This window comes from Haplochromis burtoni, unplaced genomic scaffold (assembly GCF_018398535.1).
Source record: "Haplochromis burtoni strain Fernald_Lab_line unplaced genomic scaffold, NCSU_Asbu1 Contig_263, whole genome shotgun sequence".
Lineage (NCBI taxonomy): Eukaryota > Metazoa > Chordata > Actinopteri > Cichliformes > Cichlidae > Haplochromis > Haplochromis burtoni.
Window position 1 is genome coordinate 618320 of NW_024582624.1, and position 22434 is coordinate 640753.

The window sequence follows — 22434 nt, forward strand, 5'->3', positions numbered from 1 at the left end:
TTTTCAGTCAGATCTTTATTTGTCACCTTTATCTGTCATATACATATCTCAAGACAAAATCATATACGTTTGTCAGCAAAGCAAACACCAACAATAATCCTGAATCCAACTTCAACACACATGTTTTGACTTAACATAAGCTCCACAGCATCTGATACTCCTCTTTCACTGTAACAGCAAAAAAAGAGATAAAAGTTAGTGTAGTATAATGTCACAGCCTTTGTATCCTGCAGCGACAGGTAACTTAAACCTGTTTGTCCCACAAAACCGAGCCCTTCGTGAGGCAACAGCAAAACTATAATAAACTTCACAGGGCTCTATATATAAAACACTGCTTGATCACAGACAGACTAAACAATGCAAGCTACATTTAGAAACTCTGTTCTTGAAATGCTAAAAAGAGGGAAACACATGCAAGCTGCAGATATACTACAGATTAATACAAAGGCTAGTATTTGGCTTTTGAGCGCAAGTGATAAAATATCATTAAAAAAAAATAAAATAGGTAAAGTAACTTCTTTAGATAACTTTGTATAGAAGTGCATAGAGTGATACTGGACTGTAAAATGAATACATGTCAGTACATTAAGGCCTTTGGTTGTAAGATTTACAGCCTCTGTTTCACCTAAGCAGCCAATGAAGCCACACAGGTTGACGGGATGAACAAGATAAAAGAAACAACTGACAGCCATGTACTGAGGCGTGGCTGCTCAGGCCCATCTTCTGACTGTGTCAGATGAATCTGTGGGTGTTTGAACCGCTTGTCCACCCGTTACATGCTGTGGATCATTAGAGAGTTTAGAGTAAACACACAAGTTCAGCAACCATCGACTTGTTTCAGCTTATAATGTAGCAGTATAGTGGCAACTAGAGAAAAGCTGTGTGTGTATGTGTCTGTATAATTACTTGGTAACTCTGACTGATCCTCGCTTTCTGACCAGCTTATTCAAACACGACTCCCTGCTTCTTCATGGTCAGTGGAGCGAAGTGGAATACATTACATTAACAATATTCACAGCATTCAAGGTTTGAAGCCCAAATTCAACATTTCACACAAACATGTCAGCTTTTTGTCCTTCATCCTCACAATCACATCCAACGAGCGGGAGAGACTAAAGGTAAAGGTAACAACGATGATGTCAGGTCTAAGGTTAGTCCGAGTTTTACACTTAAAATTAGTCTAAAACACATTCAGTAAGGTTTTGGCAATAGTAACAGGCAGTACAGTCAGAATACTTATATAATGAAAACACTTTAAATAACTGCAGCACTGAGATGCTGGCAGCTGTACCGGTGCTGAGAAATATATAGACCAGGGTGTGTGTGTGTGTGTGCAGCTGTAGACCACATATCTATCAGGCACTTAAACTCACAATTTCTACAGTTGTAACAAAAATGTAACAAGATAAGAGTTAAACTGCACTCTCGCTGATTTGGTTTAAGGCTCATACACAATTTCCGAATTCAGTCAGCGGTCAGCTATTGGCAGGCACGCCGAGCCAGCCGCTGGAGATTTTGCTGGGCGTCTGACACCTCTGGCTCTGGACTGACTGAGCGAGCATGCTGAATGGACAAGAGCTGATGGAGAGATGAGCTTTTTATATAATGACTCTATTTGTGTTCATCCCAGTTTATTTATTTTTTAATCTATGACATATCTTGTAAAATTCCCTAATATAATTAATTATGAGTTTCAATCCCTGCTATGTAAAAAAGGGGTTTGGCTTAGGCTTTGCCTCAAGGCTTCTACAGCAGTAAATTGGGCTGCTGTAGGTGTGTTTGCCATGGTTCACTGCAAAACACCACAAGTGGAAATTCACAATAAAACCCACCCCAGCAGTGTTATATATAATAACTTTCTATCAGCTGTGCCACACCAATAATTACTAATTCGTGGCTTATTAATAGGAAACCTTGAAAATAAGCCCACTCGGTTACCTGATGGTTACAGAGGAATGCCTAACAGAGGGAGGGACTGTGTAATATGTCAGGTGATCCGTGCTGTGTTAGTGTGTGGAATTTAGCCTCCTCAGTGTTTGATGAGGCCCTGCATCATCTCCAGCGGCAGCGGGAAAATGATGGTGGAGTTCTTCTCGGCAGCGATGGTGTTGAGGGTCTGCAGGTAGCGCAGCTGCAGGGCGGACGGAGACTCTGCGATCACCAGGGAGGCCTCCTTGAGCGCCCGCGACGCGTTCATCTCCCCCTCGGCGGCGATCACCTTGGCTCTGGCCTCGCGACTCGCCTCTGCCTCAGCCGCCATGGCTCTCTGGAGCTGGAGGGGCAGCTTCACATCTTTGATCTCCACCCTCTCCACCTTGATTCCCCAGTCATCCGTGGCGTCATCCAGTGACGACTGCATGCTGTGCGCGATCTCCTCGCGGTCGGACAGGATCTCGGCCAGGTTCTTGGTGCCCAGCACGTTCCTCAGGGTGGTCTGGGCCAGCAGGCGCGTGGCTGCATCCGCGTTAGTGATGTTGGCCACAGCCAGGGTGGCATTCTGGACGCGATAGTAGACCACGCCATCAACGCTCACTGTCACCGAGTCTTTGGTCAGAACCTCTTGAGGTGGGATGTCGAAGGTGATGGTGCGCATGTCCACGTTAATGAAGCTGTCGGTGCACGGCACGATGAAGAACAAACCCGGTCCTTTGGCTCCACCACGCAAAATGCGCCCCAGGCGGAAGATAATGGCCCTCTCGTACTCCTTCACGATCTTGATGCACATCCAGATAGATAAGGGCAGGGTGAGCAGCACGAGGAGGAGGGAGAGGCCGACCAGCAGCCAGCCGCAAAACCCGATGTCCGAGTCAGTATTCTCCAAAGTTACCTGACGCTCACGTCTCCTGGCTTCTTTCAGGGCGGTGTCCTCGTTGTCGCCAGCCATTGTCTGGGCCCAAAATCTGAACTAACTGTTAAGCTGAGGTAAAGATGGCAGTAGTTTACTGGAGCAGCTGCTGCGCACTCCTGAAAAAACACAAACAGAAAAAAACTACACAACGATTACGCAAAGACGCAGGAGACGGAAATGGAGCTGATGATGCCATAATCGTGCGCCGGATGTGTTGCTATTCCCCGCACAAGCCGTGAGTGCTGATGTGTTTCAAGAGTCTGGACGGGTTTAATGCAGTAACGAGCAGAGCGGCAGCGGCGGCTCGGAGGTCGATGTCCAAGAAGACGGCAGCGGAGGAGAGCAGCAGCAGCACCGGTCCGGAGAGCGAATGGCGGTGAGGCACACACACACATGCGGCAGAGCTGAGTAGTTCACTTCCACATTTCCTCAATGCTGTACCGCAGCTGATGCACCGACTCAGCTGCAGAGAGCATCAGAAGCCTGCGGTTTGTTCTGCGATGGCGTGAAAACAAACTCAACACAAGAATCTGATTTCTGTCACTTTCTCACGTTTGATCTCTCCCACCCCGGCTCCGTTCACGCGTGCTGCTATGCAGTAGAGGTGGAAGGGATCGATCCATGTATCGGGAGTGTCGATACCGACGCTGGTATTGGACACTAGCGCGGATACTTTGTTTCTATCCGATTCAGTTCAGCTGTGTTAAATTATTATCATAATTATGGGGGGGAATTAAAGAGAAATACCTCAAATATACACTATGAAAAAATGTCTGAACCTTTTCGTTTTGAGTCCCATGTCTGTTTTATTTTATTTACACCTTATGGCCACATTGATACCACAGAAGCTGCCCTGTCCCTGAAGCCCAAAGTGCTTTAAAGACAGGCACATTTACACTCCAGGTCCCCAAAATACATGAAAAGCTGAAAGGTGTGTTTTGTTGTGTTAACTCATTTTACTAAGTAAAAATCACAGTGATTTGGTGGTCATTAAAATGTGTTCAGAATATGCAAATTGATGATGATTCATGTCATAAATCATGACACACTGCTCTCCCCTACATAAGCTGCCTGTACAGGTTAAAAGAATTGGTATCGGCAGTATGGGAGAAGCGTTTCATACAGACAGGCACCAGCCAGCCAAAAGGTTTGAACGCAGGACCTTCTTGCTGACGCACTGCCCTGCATCAGACAGATACTGAAGGTAGATGAGTTTAAATACCTGGAGTCAGTCATACAAGACAACAGAGAGAGGTGAAGAAGAGAGTAGAGCAGGTGGAGATGAGTGTCAGGGATGATCTGTGGCTGAAGAATAGCAGGAGGTAGAGGTGTCTGAGATGGAGATGCTAAGAGTTTCATTGGGAGTGACCAGGATGGGCAAGATTAGAAATGAGTACATCAGAGTTAAAGCACAGGTCGAGCAGTTCGGAGACAAAGTTAGAGAAGCAAGGCTGAGATGGTTCGGACATGTATAGAGGATATATTTAATAAAGGATGCTGAAGATGGAGCTGCCGGGCAGGAGGAAAAGAGCAGGAGCACAGAGAAGGTTCATGGATGTAGTGAAGGAGGACGCACAGAGTGTTGGTGTGATAAAGGGGGATGCTAGGGATAGGGTGAGATGGAGGCAGATGAAGAAGAAGAAGGTATTTAAACATCTTTTGGTTTGGGCCTGTATTTTTGCAGAGGGAACAATAAACAGAGCAAAGGCAAACTTTTAATGTAATCACATAAAAATGTGCATTAAAATCATATTTTACATTGAAGACAAAATTGATCTTGACAAAGACGATTACATTTATCTGCTAAAACCTTCACACTTCATTCATTACTGATACTGTACCCCTACACTGATATTTAGTTATTGTGCATCATGTCAGATATCATCAGTTGAAAACATAATGAAAAGGTTTCATGTGAGTGGAAGCTTTAATCTGTGTTCCTTCTGTAGGGCGCACTTTTTAAACCTAATTTTGTTTTTTATATCACAGTAACGTCGTATTTAATGGACTGAAGAAGTGAATTAACGTTCTGAGTGTATGCTCATGCATTTGTAAATCGTACAACCAGTAGATATGGGCGACATGGGGAGTTGCCCAGGGCGGCATCGTGGTAGGGTCAGCATCATGGCATCCGCAAAAAAACAAGTTGCACATACCCATGCTGCCCCGACATCATAACAGCGCATTTTGGGGATTGCAAAGGCACTGAACGGTTTTCTATCGCCCCTTTGCGAGGATTAAAGGCGCCCTTTTTGAATAATTAAACGGCGTTTAAAAAAAAAAAGCCATTTCTTAACCAGAGGTGTTAGAAAACTCGCAATATTTGGCTGGAATGGCTCCTCTGGCTGGTTGGAAAAGCGTGAAAAATGTGCTTTAAAGTGTTTACATTAATTTTGGGGAAAATGAAGTGTAGTCCAAAATATGGACTGTTCATATAACGATATATATCGGATGACGATATAAAAACGTCTATCGTTTCATTTTACGCTATCATTTGTTTCGTGGTGTCGCAAAATAAACTGTTTACAGCAATATCTTTTCATTATTTTGATGGTCACTGTAGTGGCTATATTAATTTCTTAAAGTTTTCTCTTTCTCTTATATTTTATATAACAACACTACGGACGGACAAGCGCCTGTTTTTATGCAACAACGTAAAACCATCGCATGTCCGCTTGTTTATTTTCCACATAAACCTTTCACAATAAAGCTCAAGATCCTGTTGAGACTTTCAAAATAAACGGAATCACGTGAAAAAGTATGCAGAGTATTGACGGATGAGAAGCAAAAAAGAGCGTCAGGTGCTAAAAAATAAACCTTAGACTCAAACGTTAGAACAGGCTTTTCCCCGCAGCACGCCGTGTAATAAATACTCACAAAGAAAACGGCGGCCGTTACAACTTATGTCTAAAAATGTGTAGTTTCATGCATCGGTTAAAACACTCGACTCCAGTTACACGACGCCCAGCTGGAAACAATTCACCTACCCGAGAGTCACAGAATTTACAGAAAATATAAAATTTTTTCATTATTGGGACGATAGATGTTTTATATTGGGATATGAGATTTTGGTCATATCGCACAGCCCTAGTCCATATGCTTTATGTCCAAATGTAAGTGGGGCCAGTGGAACAACCACTGTGTTACTGTCTTGTGGTGCTTTATCATCACTGGAGAGAAGCTCGAGTCCAGAGGTGACATCTTCGCTAAGATTACCTGCTCATTTTAAGACATTGTTCCCTACCTAGTTGTAGTCTAATAACTCTGAAGACGTACACACATTGGTGGTTTAGATGAGTTGAGTTCTTCTATTTCAGATATTTATGGTAGAAGCTGATAGATCCAGCCAAACACCATACAGTAAGAAAGAAGTATCTGAAAGCTTTTGCGCCTGCCTTAATTAAAATATTTGGATACGTATGGTAACGCTGTCATTGCCCTCTGTGTTTTGCCCATCAGCCCAAAGGTAAAGTTGGCACGAAGGGAAAGAAGCAGATCTACGAGGAGAATGAAGCCACTCTGAAGTTCTACACGAGAGTCATCCTCGGAGCGAATGTAAGAGGCTCTGTGTTGTTTTTGGATGTTTTCAGTCATGTTTTCAGGCCTTTACAGGGTCTCCAGGGTGAGAAATTGATTCGTAGGGGATCAAAGCGTGTTCACACTTCATTTTCTGAAGCTTTGACTATTTGGGACACTCAGATCTAATATCAGTTTAAGTCTCACTCAGGATTAGGGGTTATTAGGGGTGGGGAAAAAATCGATACTGTGTAGTATCGTGATATTTTGTTTGCTAATAATGTATCGATACAGGGACAGCAGAAATCGATATTTTGTTACAAAAAAAGTTTTTGTGGACTGGAACTGCCTGACTTCAGAGCATGTTGATCCTTTTTCTGAGCAAGAATCCTGACATTCCTTCACTGTCCAAATGTGTTTAACTTTTTTTTGGCAGCAATAAACATGACAGTTTACTTATTTTAATTTAAGACATGTTTTATTTTAATTAAGTTTAAAACTTTTTTATTTAATGTAAAATTATATTTTGTTTTAATTTACTTTCAAATTCTTCAGTTGCTGAATGGGCTGCATAGTTTTCATAAATTGCATAGTTCAGAATAGCTATAATTGTACCAGATGGTTGCATTCAGTTAAGTTGGACTAGACTGTAATACAAACCGTTCAGTTTGTCAACAATAAAACTGACTGAAATGAGAGAAAGACTGAGTGTGAGACTTTGTTATTAGATAAAATGAATATTGATAAAGTTTACCTTTATGTACAGAATCTGAATATCGCAAAATATTTTTAAAAAATTGCAATAATATCGTATCGTGCGTTAAGTATTGTGATAATATCGTATCGTGGGATGTATGGTGATTCCCACCTCTAGTGTTTATATATTGATTTAGGTGCATTTTTATTTTAAAAAATGTAATTCATAATTTGTTTGAAATAGTGATCGCAGGTCTCTTGTGCTCCTCTGCAGGCGATATACGCCGCTGTAAATTTCTTGGTTTTCTACAGTTCGTCCACATTTTGGACATGGGTGAGTTTATTTAAAGACCATAATTTAAACTGTGAATGTCCGCAAATAGGATTGAATGTTTCTGGCTTTAAAACTCTTCTACGACTCCTCTGGCAGTTGCTGCTCGTGTTCGCGTTGGCGGTGTACGTCGGGAGTTACCGCTCCATGGCAGCCATGGCCAAGCCGGCGTTTGCTGACGACGGAAGTCTCCTGGACGGAGGGATAGACCTAAACATGGAGCAGGGAATGGCAGAGTAAGTCGTCTCTCGTCCCCCCTCTAGTGCACCTGTTGATAATTTCATAAAGACCAAAGCAGCTGAAACCGATTAACATCCTGACCAGATCAATATCCCACAACTTTAACTGACTTGATGCTATAGTCTGATTAAAAAGTGCTCCTTCATCTTTTTGAGCGCTTTATAAAAGTAGTTCAATTTCAAGCAAAGGCTTCACCAGATTTAGATTTGGCTGCTGTCCCGTACAACACCGTCTTCTCCAGACATCAATAGAGAATCTCTAGTGGTGATGGACCTCTAAATTGTCCATCACAAATCATCAACCTCTGTGTCTGCCCGACCTGACTTTTTTGTGAGGAGGAACCTCATTGCGGATGAAAACATAGGAAGATTCCAGTGTGCAGGCCTGAAGGTGGCGCCTGAGGTCAGGAGTGTTGCCAGTAACACGCTTGTACTTTAAAAAACCCCAAAAGACATTCATGTGGTTGTACTCCATGTCGAGACTCCAAGATGAGACTGTGAATGTGGCTTTACTGTAACGCCTCGAGGAGCCCGAGGTGAAACATTTGCTGGAAACCACCTGAACCGTGGCACGTGTGCAAAGGTCCAGGCGGCCTGATGAGAGCTCTGTGTCCTTTGCTGTGGTCACATGTTCTTTTTCAGTGATGATTAATTCTGGTTTTAGACACCTGAAGGACGTGATCCTGCTCACAGCCATAGTGCAAGTGCTCAGCACCATCTCCTCTTACTTCTGGTATCTCTGGCTGCTGGTAAGAGCTTTTGTAGTCCCGACTTCTTTTCATTTTGTTTTCCACACACGTCATAATTTAAGTTTGTCCTGTGTGTGTGTGCCAGGCCCCGGCCCGTGCCCTCTACTTGCTGTGGGTAAACTTCCTGGGCCCCTGGTTTATGGCAGAAAGCCCGTCGGCGCCGGAGGAGGTGAACGAGAAGAAGCAGAGAAGACAAGAGCGCAGGCAGATGAGACGATTCTGATGCTGCAGAGCAGGCGAAGCAGTATTTTTATACGCAGAATCTAATCTAGAAGATGGCGAGGAATTCATAAGTTATTCAGGAAGAAATTTAGTTATTAAATTAAACTCAATCCAGATCTGATCTTGTGGAATCTTCGTTTTCCGTGTTTGCTTTCTTTCTGCTTTCCTGTGATTGAGTTTTCTCCCGAAGTTATGAAACAAATTATTCCTTATTTAGATAATATTACAGCCCAAATGTAATTTGTCCCCAGGCAGAGATTAGGGGTTTTTGCTGTTGCACAATGCTGCTGCGCTGTCCCATGCAGGTTTGAGTTACAGTGAGTCAGATTTCAGTTACACAGCAAGATGAGTCCAAATTTCTTTGAATCTGTCAGTGCCGCTTTTATTGTGGTGCACGGTTTGTTTTATTTTTCAAAAACTGTGAGCATTCATCGGAGAATCAAGAGACGTTTATGAGTTATTGCTGTCGTCAAATCAACTGAATGCCAGTGAGTTTTAATAAGAAAATTGAAACAATTTTGCAATAAACAAAAGAAATCTTCCTTCAGTGTCTCGAGTTTAAAATTTTATTTATTTGCAGACGTAATGTTTGGCTTAAACGCGACTAAAGGATTGAGAGATGATTATCAGTTTCCTTACGAGACTAAAATTTGGTTTTGGTGAAAATAAACCTGACAGGTGTTTCATGGGTTTAAAATGTAACTCTCAGAGAAATGTCAGATTTTAAAATCAATCCAAGAAGAAGAAAAATGTCATGTTTGGCAAAAGCTGAAGCCAAACGATCCACATAGGACACGGTCATTTGCAATCAAATATTCATGGCCTAGTTTAGACAAAGAGAAACATGAGTAATTGTAATGGTCGGTTATAATAAGGATTATTAAATTCACGAATTCCTTTTGTGAAATGACAGAGGAGGAAAATAGTTTACAGAAACTCTTCTATAAAACAACTAACAGTCCTATTATCCACATGACATCCATTTATTTCAAAGCTAAACTAACTATGATACAGTTTTTAAGCTTGTTCTCAACTCACATCCACTCACCAGCGAATTCATTAGGTTAATTGGGTTCAACTGCTTGTAAATGAATATATCTCATCAGCCAATCACATGGCAACAGCTCAACACGTGGTCAAGAGGACCTCCTGAAGTTCAAATCAAACATCAGAACGGGCAACAGGGATGATTTTATCTACTAGACTTTTCCCACACAACCATCTGTGGAGTTTATAGGGAATCTTTGGAAAAAGAAAAAGTATCCAGTAAGCAGCAGTTCTCTGGGTGAAAATGCCTTGATGTTGGAGGTCAGAGGAGAACGACCAGACGGCTTTGAGCTGAGCTGAACTCAGATAGCCACTCATTAAAACCAAGGTATGCAGAAGAGCACCTCCGAACAGTGAACACTGAACCTGGATGCACACAGGCTACAGCAGCAGAAGATCACACTGTCCTAAGAACAGGTAACTGAGCTTACAGTTTCCACACTGTCACCAAAGCTGGACGACAGAAGACTGAAAAAATGTAACCCGAGTCAGCAGCAATTGAGAAATGAGATGCTGTTGGTTTAAAAGCCTGCTCGGCACCATCTAACCGTTGCTAGTAAAGTGAATTTAGTGATTATGTTGAAACTCCAAAGAGCGCAAGTAGGCTGGCAAAGCCCTGATCTGCTTCCAGTGTAATTACAGATTGGCATTGTTGTTCTGTTCATGCTTACCCAACGCAACAAGCTACGACCTGCAGTCGTCGGGTTTGACGGGGAACTGCTGTGATGGTGTGAATCCTTTTATAAGGAAACAGAAGAGAAAAGCATCTACAAACAAAACAAACCCCCCCAAAAATGAATTTAACCAGCTTTATTTATTTTATATAACTTCATGCTTTTCCTAAAAAGTCAGTGTCCCCACAGGCTTTTTTAAAATAACTGCTTTTACTTTGCCTGTGTCCTGTCCTCCTTCATCCCAGCCCTGTGGTCCTGTACTGTCTCTATTATAGGGTTATAAACAAAAGTAACCAAAATTAGAGCAGCACAGCATCCAGTTGTCAAGGCCAATCCCAGATGTGGGCTTTGAGAGGGAGCATGTTGCAGTGTAATTTAGTGCCGGGGCCACTCACACGCACATAACCCCACCCCCCCCAAAGGGGCTTGCATGTGTACTTTGTGTTTTCTGACTGTTGTGCTTTCTATAATAAGATGTACCGAAATTTGATGTTCGTTCTAACCGTGCAGCGAGTTCAGCGAGAAACCTGAGACAGACAGGAAAACGTCTTTTTCTGCAGGCTCAAACTTTCCCCTTTTCTCTATAACATGAAGTCGTCTCGCTTTTTACTGTAAAGTACAGCAGTATGGAAAAAAGCACAGTGCTGCATGTGAACATCCCTATCGCAGCTGCTGATTTAAGATGGAAGGGGGGGGGGAAAAGAGTGGGAGAGCGAGGATGTTGTTTACCGTGGCAGTAAAACAGGGTTTATCCTGACAAGATGAAATAAGGGAGTTAAAGCTGCATTCCATAGGCTTCTTGTGTAACTTTGTATGGTATAACCTTTAAAAGGCTTAAACCCATCATAAACTCGGAGAGGAAAGGAAAAAAGCACGAGCTCAACAATCATGAGATTAACAGAAGGATGAACAGACACAAATGGAGCTTCTTGACTCCTCGCCTTGAGCAGAAGGTGGCCATCACATTGTGGCTCCCTTTGGGCTCACGCCACTAGACGAAACAGGAAATCGGGAGCATTTGGGCAGCAGTCGAGCCTCTGACCCTTGAACTGCGGCTTTTCTCGTCTTTGAAGTCAAGCGAGAGAATCACTTACAAAGCAATTACACGCGATGTTGAGTGTGTTTCCTTGAGCATTCAGCCTCCGCTGTGTAAACAGAATCAGAGCTCTCAGTGTGTTTGGCAGAGCCGTGGGTGTAGTCCAGTCCTGTTTTGACTAAACCGAGCCACACACTGCGGACGGCTCGAGGTTTATGGCGCTAATTTTTCACTTAGACCACAATCGCTGCGATTTCTTTTCCTAATAAGAATCATCTTCGAGCATAAAGATGTCACCGGCGAGGCAGCGTTAACGTCTCCCGCCGTGGCCTTAAAAGGCCGTCGAGAATTCCTGCTGCATTTGACTCTGCGTGGGTGTGTCGGTTTGTTTGTGTGCTTGTAATGCTCATGTTGCGGGGACATACATCTGTCTCAGACACTGTTACACACACAAAAACACGTATCATGGTAGTGACTTCGTTTTGGTTTATGCCAAAAAGTTTTATTTACAGCTAAGAAAGGTGTCCTTGTCTTCTAAAGAGAAACATAACTGTGTTCTTGAGCATTAGAGTCCCATCAGAGATGACCCCCCCGTTTTCCCTGCTAGCTTGTTTGAAACGGATTCAACAAGTTGCTGGAAACATTTCATGTAAACGTGACGGCATCTGTTGGATTGAGATCAGGTGACTTGGAGGTCAATTGAGTCCAGCTGACTTACTGTGATGTTCATGAAACCAGTTTGAGATGATCTGAGCTTTGTGACATGGAACGTTATCCAGCAGAAGATGGGTCTCAAAAAGGATGGACGTGGTCAACAACACTGCTCAGATAGACTGTGGTATTTAAACAGTGCTCATTTGGTACCAGGGGGCCCAGAGTGTGCTAAGAACATATCCCCCACACCATTACAACACACGTAGCCTGAACTGTGGATACAAGGCAGGATGGATCTATGCTTTTATGTTGCTTTCACTAAATTCTGACTGAACTGTAGCCTCAGTTTCCTGTTCTTGGCTAATGGGAGTTGCAGCAGGTGTGGTCTTCTGCTGCTGTAGCCCATCTGCTTCGAGGTTCGACATGTTGGGCGTCAGAGATGGTCTGCTGCGTACATTAGTTGTAACAAGTGGTTATTTAAGTTACTGTTAACTTCCAATCATCTCGAAGTACTCATGCTTGTTTCCCTCTCACCTCTGACATCAGCATGGTATTTTTGTCCAGGGAGCTGCCGCGCAGTGGATGTTTTCTCATATTTCAAAGCGCACATTTCAAAATAAGGCCACAAAATGTGACGTTGGACTAACCCACAGACGTACCGAATACATTTCTTTTTATAAGTCCTGGAAATTCCCGATTTTGTTTTCGTTTTGTTTTATTTTTTACTAGATATGAAGAAACCTCTTTATCAAGCCTTCTATTGCTCTGAAACACGGCGTGGCTGAAATTTGAACCTCATCTAATAGCTCGGGGCTACACCTGCTGCTACCATCAACCAACCAAATTATTGGCAGTTAAGCTGTACTGTGGGCAAAGCAGGTGCCAGACTCTGACAAGGAATTCATTGAGTGCAATAAAACAGTAGCCTGCTTTGCAATATTTTTGTTTGATAGTCTGATACTTGGACGCAGGTCAAAAACAATAAAAAAATTAATAAATTAAATGTGTCACGCTTTTTAATAACATCAGTTTATAGTCTAATTTAATTATCACACATTGCACACAATGAATGCTTTAGAGCATTCAGGTTGTATTTTGCACTCGCTGGCCTTAGCAACCCCATGAAACTTCGTTTGTACGTACATGTATCGGAGGATATGAGAGGATAGGCCTACAAATCAGCATAATAGCAGAAACGTCAAGATTGTGATGAATGTTCTCCTCTGGAGCTAAATTGATCATAAATAATTCACCGTACAATAAACTACACGCAGTGTTTGTCAAAACTTGTACACGCTGTTAAAAAAAATGCTCGCCAAATTATGTTTTGTGACACCGTGTATTACCTGGATGCGTGTTGTAGCAAATGTCCTCGTGGCTTGACAAGCTGATAATAAAACAGCACAAATATAAAAAGCAATTTAAGCAGTTTGAAAAAAAATGTTCTGTAATATGTAAAAATCTATTAATGTAACCATAAAAAAACTCTGAAATTCGAAGCACCAACTTGGTCTGTTTGTGAGTTTCATTACATTGTTCAGCTTTTTTGGAAAAAATATGCTAATTCACAGTTTGCTTTACTGTGAACACCTTTGTTTATAAAGATTTACAACCTAGCAGTAACCTCCCAGGCTACAAAATGATGCCAAAGGAAAAGTGCCAAAGATTTTAATTTCTTGAGGTCCTCTCCAAAAGGGAGACTCCTGTATTAAAATGCCCAAGCACCTTGTCTATGTCTATATAAGCAGACAACAGAAAAGTGATAAAAGAGGCAGATGGAGATTAATGCTAGATGCATTAAAGGTCCCCAGACAGATCATCTAATCATCTGTGGCTAAAAACAAACAAAACAAAACAAAATTAGCAGCAACTATAGACTGTATACAGAAGACGGGCATAACTACTGTGAGCTCGTGTCAGGTCTCCACAGAGACTGTCCACAATTTCCCTTTTATAAAAATTCTACAGTGTTTCTTCTTCTTCTTCTTCTTAGAATTCAAATATTAAGCCCTATAGTTTGCATTATTAGTAGCATGGCTAGTGGGTGCCATGACGTGTAGCTGTAGCTACTAGCTTACCGCTAGGCTTCATCTCAGGAAGTATGAGTTTTACCTATTGCTAATGCAGTGCATTTTTAAGAATTTTAATACAATATTATGAAGAATTATATGGCATGCTATTATTATTAGTGCTGTCAGCATCAATCTCGTTAAAATGATCTTAACGCCATAACCACATTAACGCGTCGACGCGTTAGCGCCGTGCAGCCCCACGCACAGGGCAATCCGCGTTAACTCGCTAACGGAGATTTTCTGCGTTAATGCGGTTATGGCGTTAACGTCATTTTAACGAGATTAACGTTGACAGCACTAGCAGCTTAGAAGTATGCTCTGGTTTTGGTGACCTCATTTGCTCAAATGAGCAGTATTTTTAGCACGTGTCTGTGTTTGTGCCATTAAATCTGTGGATCCATAATTTTAAAACACTAGAACTCCCAGGAGGGGTCATATTGACCCTGTCCTGCAACAACATCAGTAATGGCAAATATGTGATATGAGAAGTTACATTGCTAATTTTCATCTAATTTGTATCATTTTCAGTAAGATTTCTCAAAGCAAGAATTTAAGAATTATTTGGGGGGATTTTATTAGCTTTATAAATTATGTAGATCATTTTATTACAGATAGTAAAGTTGATAAATTAATAAACAAAGGCTATAACAAATAACACAGTAGCTAACACATCTAAATAATTTACTTGTTTAATCATAATTATTACATAAAAAGAACTTTATGGAAAGTGAAAATAAAGTTGAGCTAAAATAAAGCTGCATAAAAACTATATTTTAAAATTGACTTCACTGGAGACAAAAACGTAGGAAACACATTTTAAATACATTAATTACTGTAATTACAATTACAATTCATCACTGTAAGTCAAAGTTTCTCATCTCTTCCATATCTTCCTGAGATCACCAGACCTGCAGCCACAGCTTCAGGTTCACACTGCTCCGCCTCAGTGTGGAGCATCACCTCCTCAGCTCTGCCCAGGCCTGAAACCTGACCAGTTTGGTTGTTCTGCTTTGGATTTCAGTCTTTATTTACTCAGATGAAATCTCCACACTTTGGATTGCCTGCTAAGTTCAGCTACGGTTCCTCTGCTGCTCAGAACAGTCAGACAGTTCTCCATGCATTCAGTGACACCCTCCCGTCTCTGCCCCTGTGCTCGCAAAATCAAATCTCTGACTCGATCTCTGATTTGTTTTTCCTTTTTATCGTGCACAAACACCACAATTCACTATTTAATTAATAAGCTAATTTTAGGAAAAATCATGAAATATGAGATAATGTTGTGTCATTTTAACAGAGGTAATGATTTTTTAAATGCTATGGGATCAGGGACAGCCATGATGTTAACGTTGAGACAACCTAGAGCGTGACATTTCATACCCATCTTCAATTTACAGTCTATGTTTATTATTATTTATTAAATTGTTTGATTTGTTTGATTTGCTGCCAGCCTGGTGGACTTTTTCTAAGGCACCAGCCAAAAGCCATGATGATTAGAATCTGGATGTTAATATCTGTTGCATCTACTCTCCATCGCTCGCTGCCTCTTTTATCTTTCTGTTGCTTCTCTCTGATAAATTTATAAAAAGGCACCCTGCAGCCTTTGATCCAGTGATGTGACCTTGTAAATAGATGTTTTCAAGTACTTGAACAACATGACCTCAGCGAGGATCACTTGCTGATTTTAAGTCGCGATAACAACACAGCAGTTCTCCGAGCCCCATTTATTATTTTGTTTGGTTGTTTCTCAGAAATAAATAAATACACAACCCTCTGTGAGCGATCATGGATTAGCTGTGGCAGTGGCGCCACTGTCTGAACGCCTCGCACTGAACCAGGATCAGTAAGAGACAGTCTCCATCACACTGGGCTCCCTTCCTTTTCCTTTGTTTTCATTCAGTTTCCTTCCACGTTTTCTTAGATACTATTCTCCCCAATGCAAGTCTAAACAAACGACAATACTGTGAAAGTAAACAAATGTACAAATGTGATATTCTTCAACCTTTGGCCTCACTAAACCCCAGGACCAGATTCAGGCTCATCATTTTGGTACTTACATCATAGGTTAAGGAGAATGTCATGCTCGATTTTGTTTGTGATGGTTTTAATTTTGCATATGTTTACACAACTAAAGAGAGGTTGCTGATTCAGAAGAAGCAAGATGGCAGGGAAAGGTCTGTGTCAGCGCAAACCCTGTTTGGGAAAACATACGCGCTTTCATGCATTCTTAAGGTTACAATGTAATGTTTGGCTTTTTCTGCATGGATTAGAAATCAAAGTAAAGATACGCATCAAGGAAAGAAACAAAGAAGAGCATGATATGCAACACGGGTTCTGAGGAAATACATACTTAACTGGATGATGAGGAAGGATATTGTACACTTTAAGTGTAATAGGATATTAAATCAAGTGTAATTTATGCTGAACAGTTTCCATTGAGATTGATCCAGAGATAAAATTTAAAAAATCCTGATGGTCTTAGCGTGTCATTGCAATGTTCGGTGAGAGCTCAGACTCTTAAGACTTCATGTTTCATGTAATCCTGGTTTATTAAGTTAAAATTATCAAATCCTATGAATTGTTTCTTTGACCACACAGCTGGTGCTGGAGTATTTTTGTGTTTTTTGTTTTGTTTTGTTTGGCTGTTTGAGGTTTGAGGCTAGCATTGTGATGCTGATCGCCTTTTTCCACCATTTCATACCGATCCATCCCCGCCCACCTCATGCTATTAGACATATAATGGAAGTCTAGATTAATGGTTAATTTCCAGGAAACTCCTGTGTTCTGTCATAAAGTGCTTTCCATTAATTAGGGACTCTGTTTCTCAGAATGGAGGGGGAGTGGAGACGAGTGATTAATGAGCTAACTAGTGCAGTCAGCAGCTCGTCCAGCCCCAGTGGGGAGCCTGAGAGTCAGACCAGCGAGGACAGAGGAAGAAAAATAAATATGTGGCTGCTGGAAGAAGAAAGAAAGGCAGAAAAAGGTGCATGGAAATGCATGGAAGGGGTAACCTGGTTTAGTTTCAAAGGGATGGCTGTAGTGTTTGAGCTGAACTGTGTGAGTTTAGGATGAGGCTTGATTATGATCCTCCCTGGTGCCAGGAGTCTAGCACATGGGGATGAGTGTGTGCTGAGTAGCTGAGTAGAGAAATGCTCTGTTTATGTAACTGACATAGTGATAACAAACACACACACACATGATTTCTGTGTTTTCAGGGTTTGGGATATTCAAATGTTCAGTGTTAGTCAGTTAGGAAAAAAATGGTCACGCTGCTAAATAAAAGGGTCCCTACAATCCCCCTTTTTTTTTTGATCTGGCTAAGCCTAGCCAGATCAGAAAACATGAAATTGTTCATTAGTGAGTTTTTAATAGGCTGATTTTACTTTTTATGGAGCCATGCTAGCTTTTAAGCTAAATGAACACCAGTATGCTTTAACAACAACAACAAAGATGCTTGAGCTTATTTAAAATACGGTTCTGTGCTTTTATGCAATTATTACACACTGAGCGTGTTGCGAAAAAGAGACATGAAATCCCAAATTTTCCCAATCCGAACTTGTCATATCATCCTCACAAAAATTGAGATAAAAAATGTACGTCGACATCAGGTGGTGATGATTCCAAACATTCACGCAAGGTTCTCGTCACAATTATGACGGGAAACGTTAAAGGTTTAGCAAATCTTTGGTGCTAACACTTGGAGCACTAAAAGTGCAGATGTACAACCAAAAGCAAACAACCGTTGATGTCTTGTGTAAAATCCTCTGTTCAAGTTAGTCAACAGGTCAAATCAGTAGGTTTTTGTGCAAGCTGTTATTAGGACGTACAGTGTAGATAAGTCTAGTAAGTACTAGCAGTTAAGTGACGTCTTCCTGCAACACGGCGAACACCAAGGTTGTTATAGTTAAAACGAAAATAAAAAGTAAAACTTAAAAAAAATTTTTTTTAAATGTTTTAGTTTTTTGACTTTTGAAAAAAAGAAGTTAAACTTGCTGATTTGATGAACTTGGAAAACTACATAAAATTCAAAAAGATAATAACAAAGTAAATCTCAATTTCAGTATTTGTTAGTTAGTTAGTTTTTTAAATGCTATTACAGCTTCCTCGATGAAGCTTTGATGGGTATTTTTATTGAGACTCTACAGGGCGACTGTAGACTGTGAGTCAACACGCACGCCCACTCTGGAAAATACCTGAAACTAAACTGAAGTAAAAACAAAAGGTCAAAACGAAACAAACAAAACAAAACCTAATTACAAAATGCAAAACTAAATAACAGGTATGCATTTCAATGAAATCTGCCTAAAGTGTGCAGGTTCCTACTTTTACTTTTGATGTAATCCTACTTTTGACAACAATGTCTAGGAAATAAGGGCAGCCAGTTCTCAGGACAGTAAACCTTAATCCTCCACTGAGAGGGCCCCACTCTGAGTCTGCATAGGTTTACTGCTGGTGCCAAAAATCAAGATGTTTGAAGGCAGAAGATCAAAAGAAGGAATTGTGTTCCCAATAGCACCACAATCAATTTCATAGATTTAACACGGTGAAATGCAAGGCTTTTATGGATGTCTATGTCTTCCCATCGAATCAACTGTAAATCACAACAGTATTCCAAGCAGACTGGAATAAAAACACAACAGCGCTGACTGCATATCCATGGTGGTGCCAGTTATCACATGTCAGGAAGTATAATCCCAACATTAAACCCCAGTCACACAGGCCTAGAGACTGGTTGGTGAACCCTGGCAACCACAGGTCAATAAGGAAATACCCCAATCAAATGAAAATGTGAATTTCAATCTTTTAATGGTTCCTGGAGGTCACACGGATTGTAAGCCACCTTTACGTCGCTGAGTCGCCTTTGTGACCGGAGCTTTAGCTGGCTAAAATCTCTGGAATCATTGGACGTACTGATTCTGTAAAATAATCTTAATTGCTTTAATAGGACAACATCACAAACAGCAACTGGGAACCACTGTCAGTGGACAGTGCTGCTATGATGCAGTAATGGTGATGCACATGAGACTTGAAATCCAGAGTTAGTCACACCTCCACTTTGCCGCAGACTCTCTTGGCCCTTAAAAGTTGAAACTATCCTCCAAGTCATTTCATTTTTGTAAGTGTGAATTTGCTAAGACTACTTTAGCCTCCGGTATTGAGTAAGAAACAGCGGCGCCAGCAGAGCGATGGCAGACAACTCGAGTCATCAAATGACATGAAGTGGGCCTCATTCCCATCACTGCTTTTCCTCCCACATAACGTGGGCGTGAAATCATGTCCAACAGCGCGTGCAGCAGAGTGGTATTCATGTAAATCTTTGCACGAAAGCAAATCATCTTTTAAATGCTGAAATATTCCTTGAAGTCAGGATTGCTGATCCTGGCAGGTAAACCCTGTAAACGCTGGCCGTGTTGCTAACCCTTGGCAGTGTTTACATATGCAGAGTTTCCTATGGGCATCTGATTAAGAGGGCAGCCTGGCCTGAGTCCAGAGGTCTGGCTCGACATTATCTCCAGCACCCCTGACTGTTATTATAAGGGGGCCTCCTAGTCTCTCCGCTGCTAGCCTGTAAATGGCTGGGAGTGGACAGCCACAGTGTGTGTGTGTGTGTTTGCAGAGTAAACTGCCGCCTTGGTGGGGCAACATACTGTCTGCCATATCTCTGGTCTAGAGTAGAGCCATTAGGGGAGCGATGAAGCTGATGACATGTTGTTCCTGTGACAGGCCGCCTGGCCCCAGACTCCACTCTGCTGCCGCTGGAGCTGAGGGAGCCTGCGGGTCTGCCGCTGGACAGACACAGAGACGCAGGGACGGCGTTTATTTTGGGAGGTGGTTTGGTGCCGGACACCCTGTCTGCTCTCCCACCAACCTTAACACACCACCACCCTCCTCTTCCCACGCTCTCAACGCAAATCACCGCCAACACACACACACCGGTGCACTTTTGCCAAAAATGATGACGGTGCTACTGACACATATTCTTTTGGAGGATCAGTTTGCACAAAGCAGTAAGAATAACAATAATAATAAAACAAGAAAAGTGTTTGATAAAAAAGATCAAATGCATAATAATAAAGGAAAAAAGAGATTTGTATGTAATTAATAATCTTCATTAACTGAATAAAATAGATCAATCTTATAAAAGCCATCTTCCAGTGAGCTTTTGTCTTCTAATTTGTTTTTCCTTGCAGGTTCAACAGTACCACATCTACTGAGTCGGGTATTTTAATTGAGCTTTGTTGTGGTAACATGACAAAATTAATATAACTCCAAAAAGAGCACTACTTTGGGGTCAGCTTCTGTTGTTTAAATGTGCTGTAGGCTATAAATAAAATATACACATACATCAACACAACAAGGTTTAAAAATCAGGCATGTTTGAGGTATATATATATATTATATCATATATATATATATATATATATATATATATATATTATATATATAATATATATATTAAATGAATTCAGTAAGCTACACAGTGAACTTAGAAGATAGAAACAATAGAAACAAAATCTTGCTCCTATTACACTAGTGTCAGTCTGAAACCAATATCAGAAATATATTATATATCCACATTTTTTATATTATATATCCAAATATCGATGCTATTGATACTTTGGATCGTTCAGCACTGTTTGAGTTCATTTGGGATTTCCATTACAGCTTTTTGTCTTCTAATATGCAAAATACCAAAAACCTGACCCCAAAGTTTTTCTGCTGCCTGTGATGTTTTATTAAACCCTTCTGAGCATTTGCAGGAATACATTTTACATTTATTCATGTGTTTAACTCAGCGGCTGCAGCAACGCTCGTCTGAATTTTTTTCTATTTTTCTGTTGGTTTGTTGGAGTCTGTGATAAATTTCGATAATAATAATAATAATTTATGGCTGTTGTTTTCCATGGCTGCTGTGACTCCAGTGACCTGTAAAACATTAAACTCAGGACAAAGCTCTTCCAAATCACTTCCTTCTTCCCTTTTTGCATATTTGCTTGTGATTGACTTACACAGGGGGACACATTTTGAACAGATGCCCAGTAAACCTCGCTGTAGCCACTCACAGACACTGCATCCTCTTCTTTGTCAACTCTCTCCTGCTGCCATTGCAACTTGACTCTCACTTCCTCTCATATAGACAGTAGGCACTGATCTTGGACTAGCACACATAACTGGACAAGCCATGAATAGACAGGGTTAATGCTTCTGTTATGAGGTGTGGACTTCCCCCCACCACATTGTAAGGAGTTGTTAAAATACCAGTTAGGAGGCACAGAGACCAGCACTGGACTAGTGCTATGCCACTGGGGGATGCCCTAGTCCCTTGCTTACACTCCAGGTGTTTATCCTGACCATCAAAAGGAATGTGGGCTTCAGTGTCTTCTTAAAGGACACTTCAACATGTGAAGGAGAGGAGCTAGGAACTGAACTGTGTGATTAATGGAGAACCTGCTGTATCAGTATCCCCTGTAAAACAATTAAAGAGTACATTCAGCATTAACTGAAGAATTATGTTGTACCACACCTAAACAATAAATGAATAAATAAATACAAACACACAGTCATCTATATGTTACTAATAATGTATTAATATTAGCTAATACTTACTCTTGTTAACCCTATTTCTCTTGCTTGGTCTCTGCTCAGGACTGAGCAGAGGAGAGCAGGATGTTGCGTCTTTAAGAGTTAAGAAACTTGAAACCGTGTTTGCGCAACAATCATTGCGGCTCCCAGCCGCCAAAGTGTCTAGACTGGCACATGATGGCGGGAATCAACCAATGGCTCCAGAGCTTTCCTCTGGGGCCCCGAGAGAGAGAGAAAGAGAGAGAGTCAACACCAAACGAAAACCAAGGCGCTGTGACTTTGGTTTCAAAATAAAAGCGTAAAAGTTCCGGAAAATTGTATCTTTTAGAATCAGAATCAGAGAGACTTTTAATCCCAGTAGGAAATTGAGTTGAAGATATATACAACAAACGTCAAACACTCATATAAAAGGAAGTGTAGAAACAGAGATATTAACAGATAAATATTAAGATAAGTATAGAGATATAGGTGTAGATATAAATATAAATGTAAATATACATATAAATATAAAAGGACACAAATATTTGTGCACATATATGTCCAGAAATGTGTCTACACAAGAGCAAACAATCAAAAATAATACCATTAAATGTATAATGGCATTCTTTAATGAAAACAAGAAAGAAAGAAAAACTCACAAGTTACTTTCAGGAAGTTTTACAGAAAATTCTGTCTACCTACGACACGCTTTTTAAACCTTATCCGTGGCAGTGGATTTGGCCTTTCTCACTCTACAGTGTGGATAAACGCTTTTGGATCCCCCCCCCCC

At 41.2% G+C, this 22434-nt stretch overlaps 2 protein-coding genes across 2 annotated transcripts; one reads left to right on the forward strand and one right to left on the reverse strand.

Moving 5' to 3' along the window:
• Nucleotides 1-3004, reverse strand: LOC102306351 (stomatin). Its single transcript, XM_005939161.3, has one exon. The coding sequence runs from the start codon at nucleotides 2882-2884 to the stop codon at nucleotides 2030-2032; it is 855 nt and encodes a 284-aa protein (XP_005939223.1). The 5' UTR covers nucleotides 2885-3004; the 3' UTR covers nucleotides 1-2029.
• A 58-nt stretch (nucleotides 3005-3062) lies between these two features.
• tmem208 (transmembrane protein 208) lies at nucleotides 3063-9143 on the forward strand. Its single transcript, XM_042227469.1, has 6 exons — nucleotides 3063-3224; nucleotides 6308-6403; nucleotides 7335-7394; nucleotides 7491-7627; nucleotides 8295-8379; nucleotides 8465-9143. Exons 1-6 carry the CDS (start codon nucleotides 3219-3221, stop codon nucleotides 8600-8602), a joined length of 522 nt encoding a protein of 173 aa, XP_042083403.1. The 5' UTR covers nucleotides 3063-3218; the 3' UTR covers nucleotides 8603-9143.
• Nucleotides 9144-22434: the final 13291 nt, after the last annotated feature.

Coding starts and splice junctions, on each gene's coding strand:
- LOC102306351 (XM_005939161.3), bottom strand. CDS start 2,884: ATGGCTGGCGACAACGAGGACACCGCCCTGAAAGAAGCCAGGAGACGT.
- tmem208 (XM_042227469.1), top strand. Junction 7,395..7,490: donor CGTCCACATTTTGGACATGG/GTGAGTTTATTT, acceptor CTCCTCTGGCAG/TTGCTGCTCGTGTTCGCGTT. Junction 8,380..8,464: donor TCTGGTATCTCTGGCTGCTG/GTAAGAGCTTTT, acceptor TGTGTGTGCCAG/GCCCCGGCCCGTGCCCTCTA.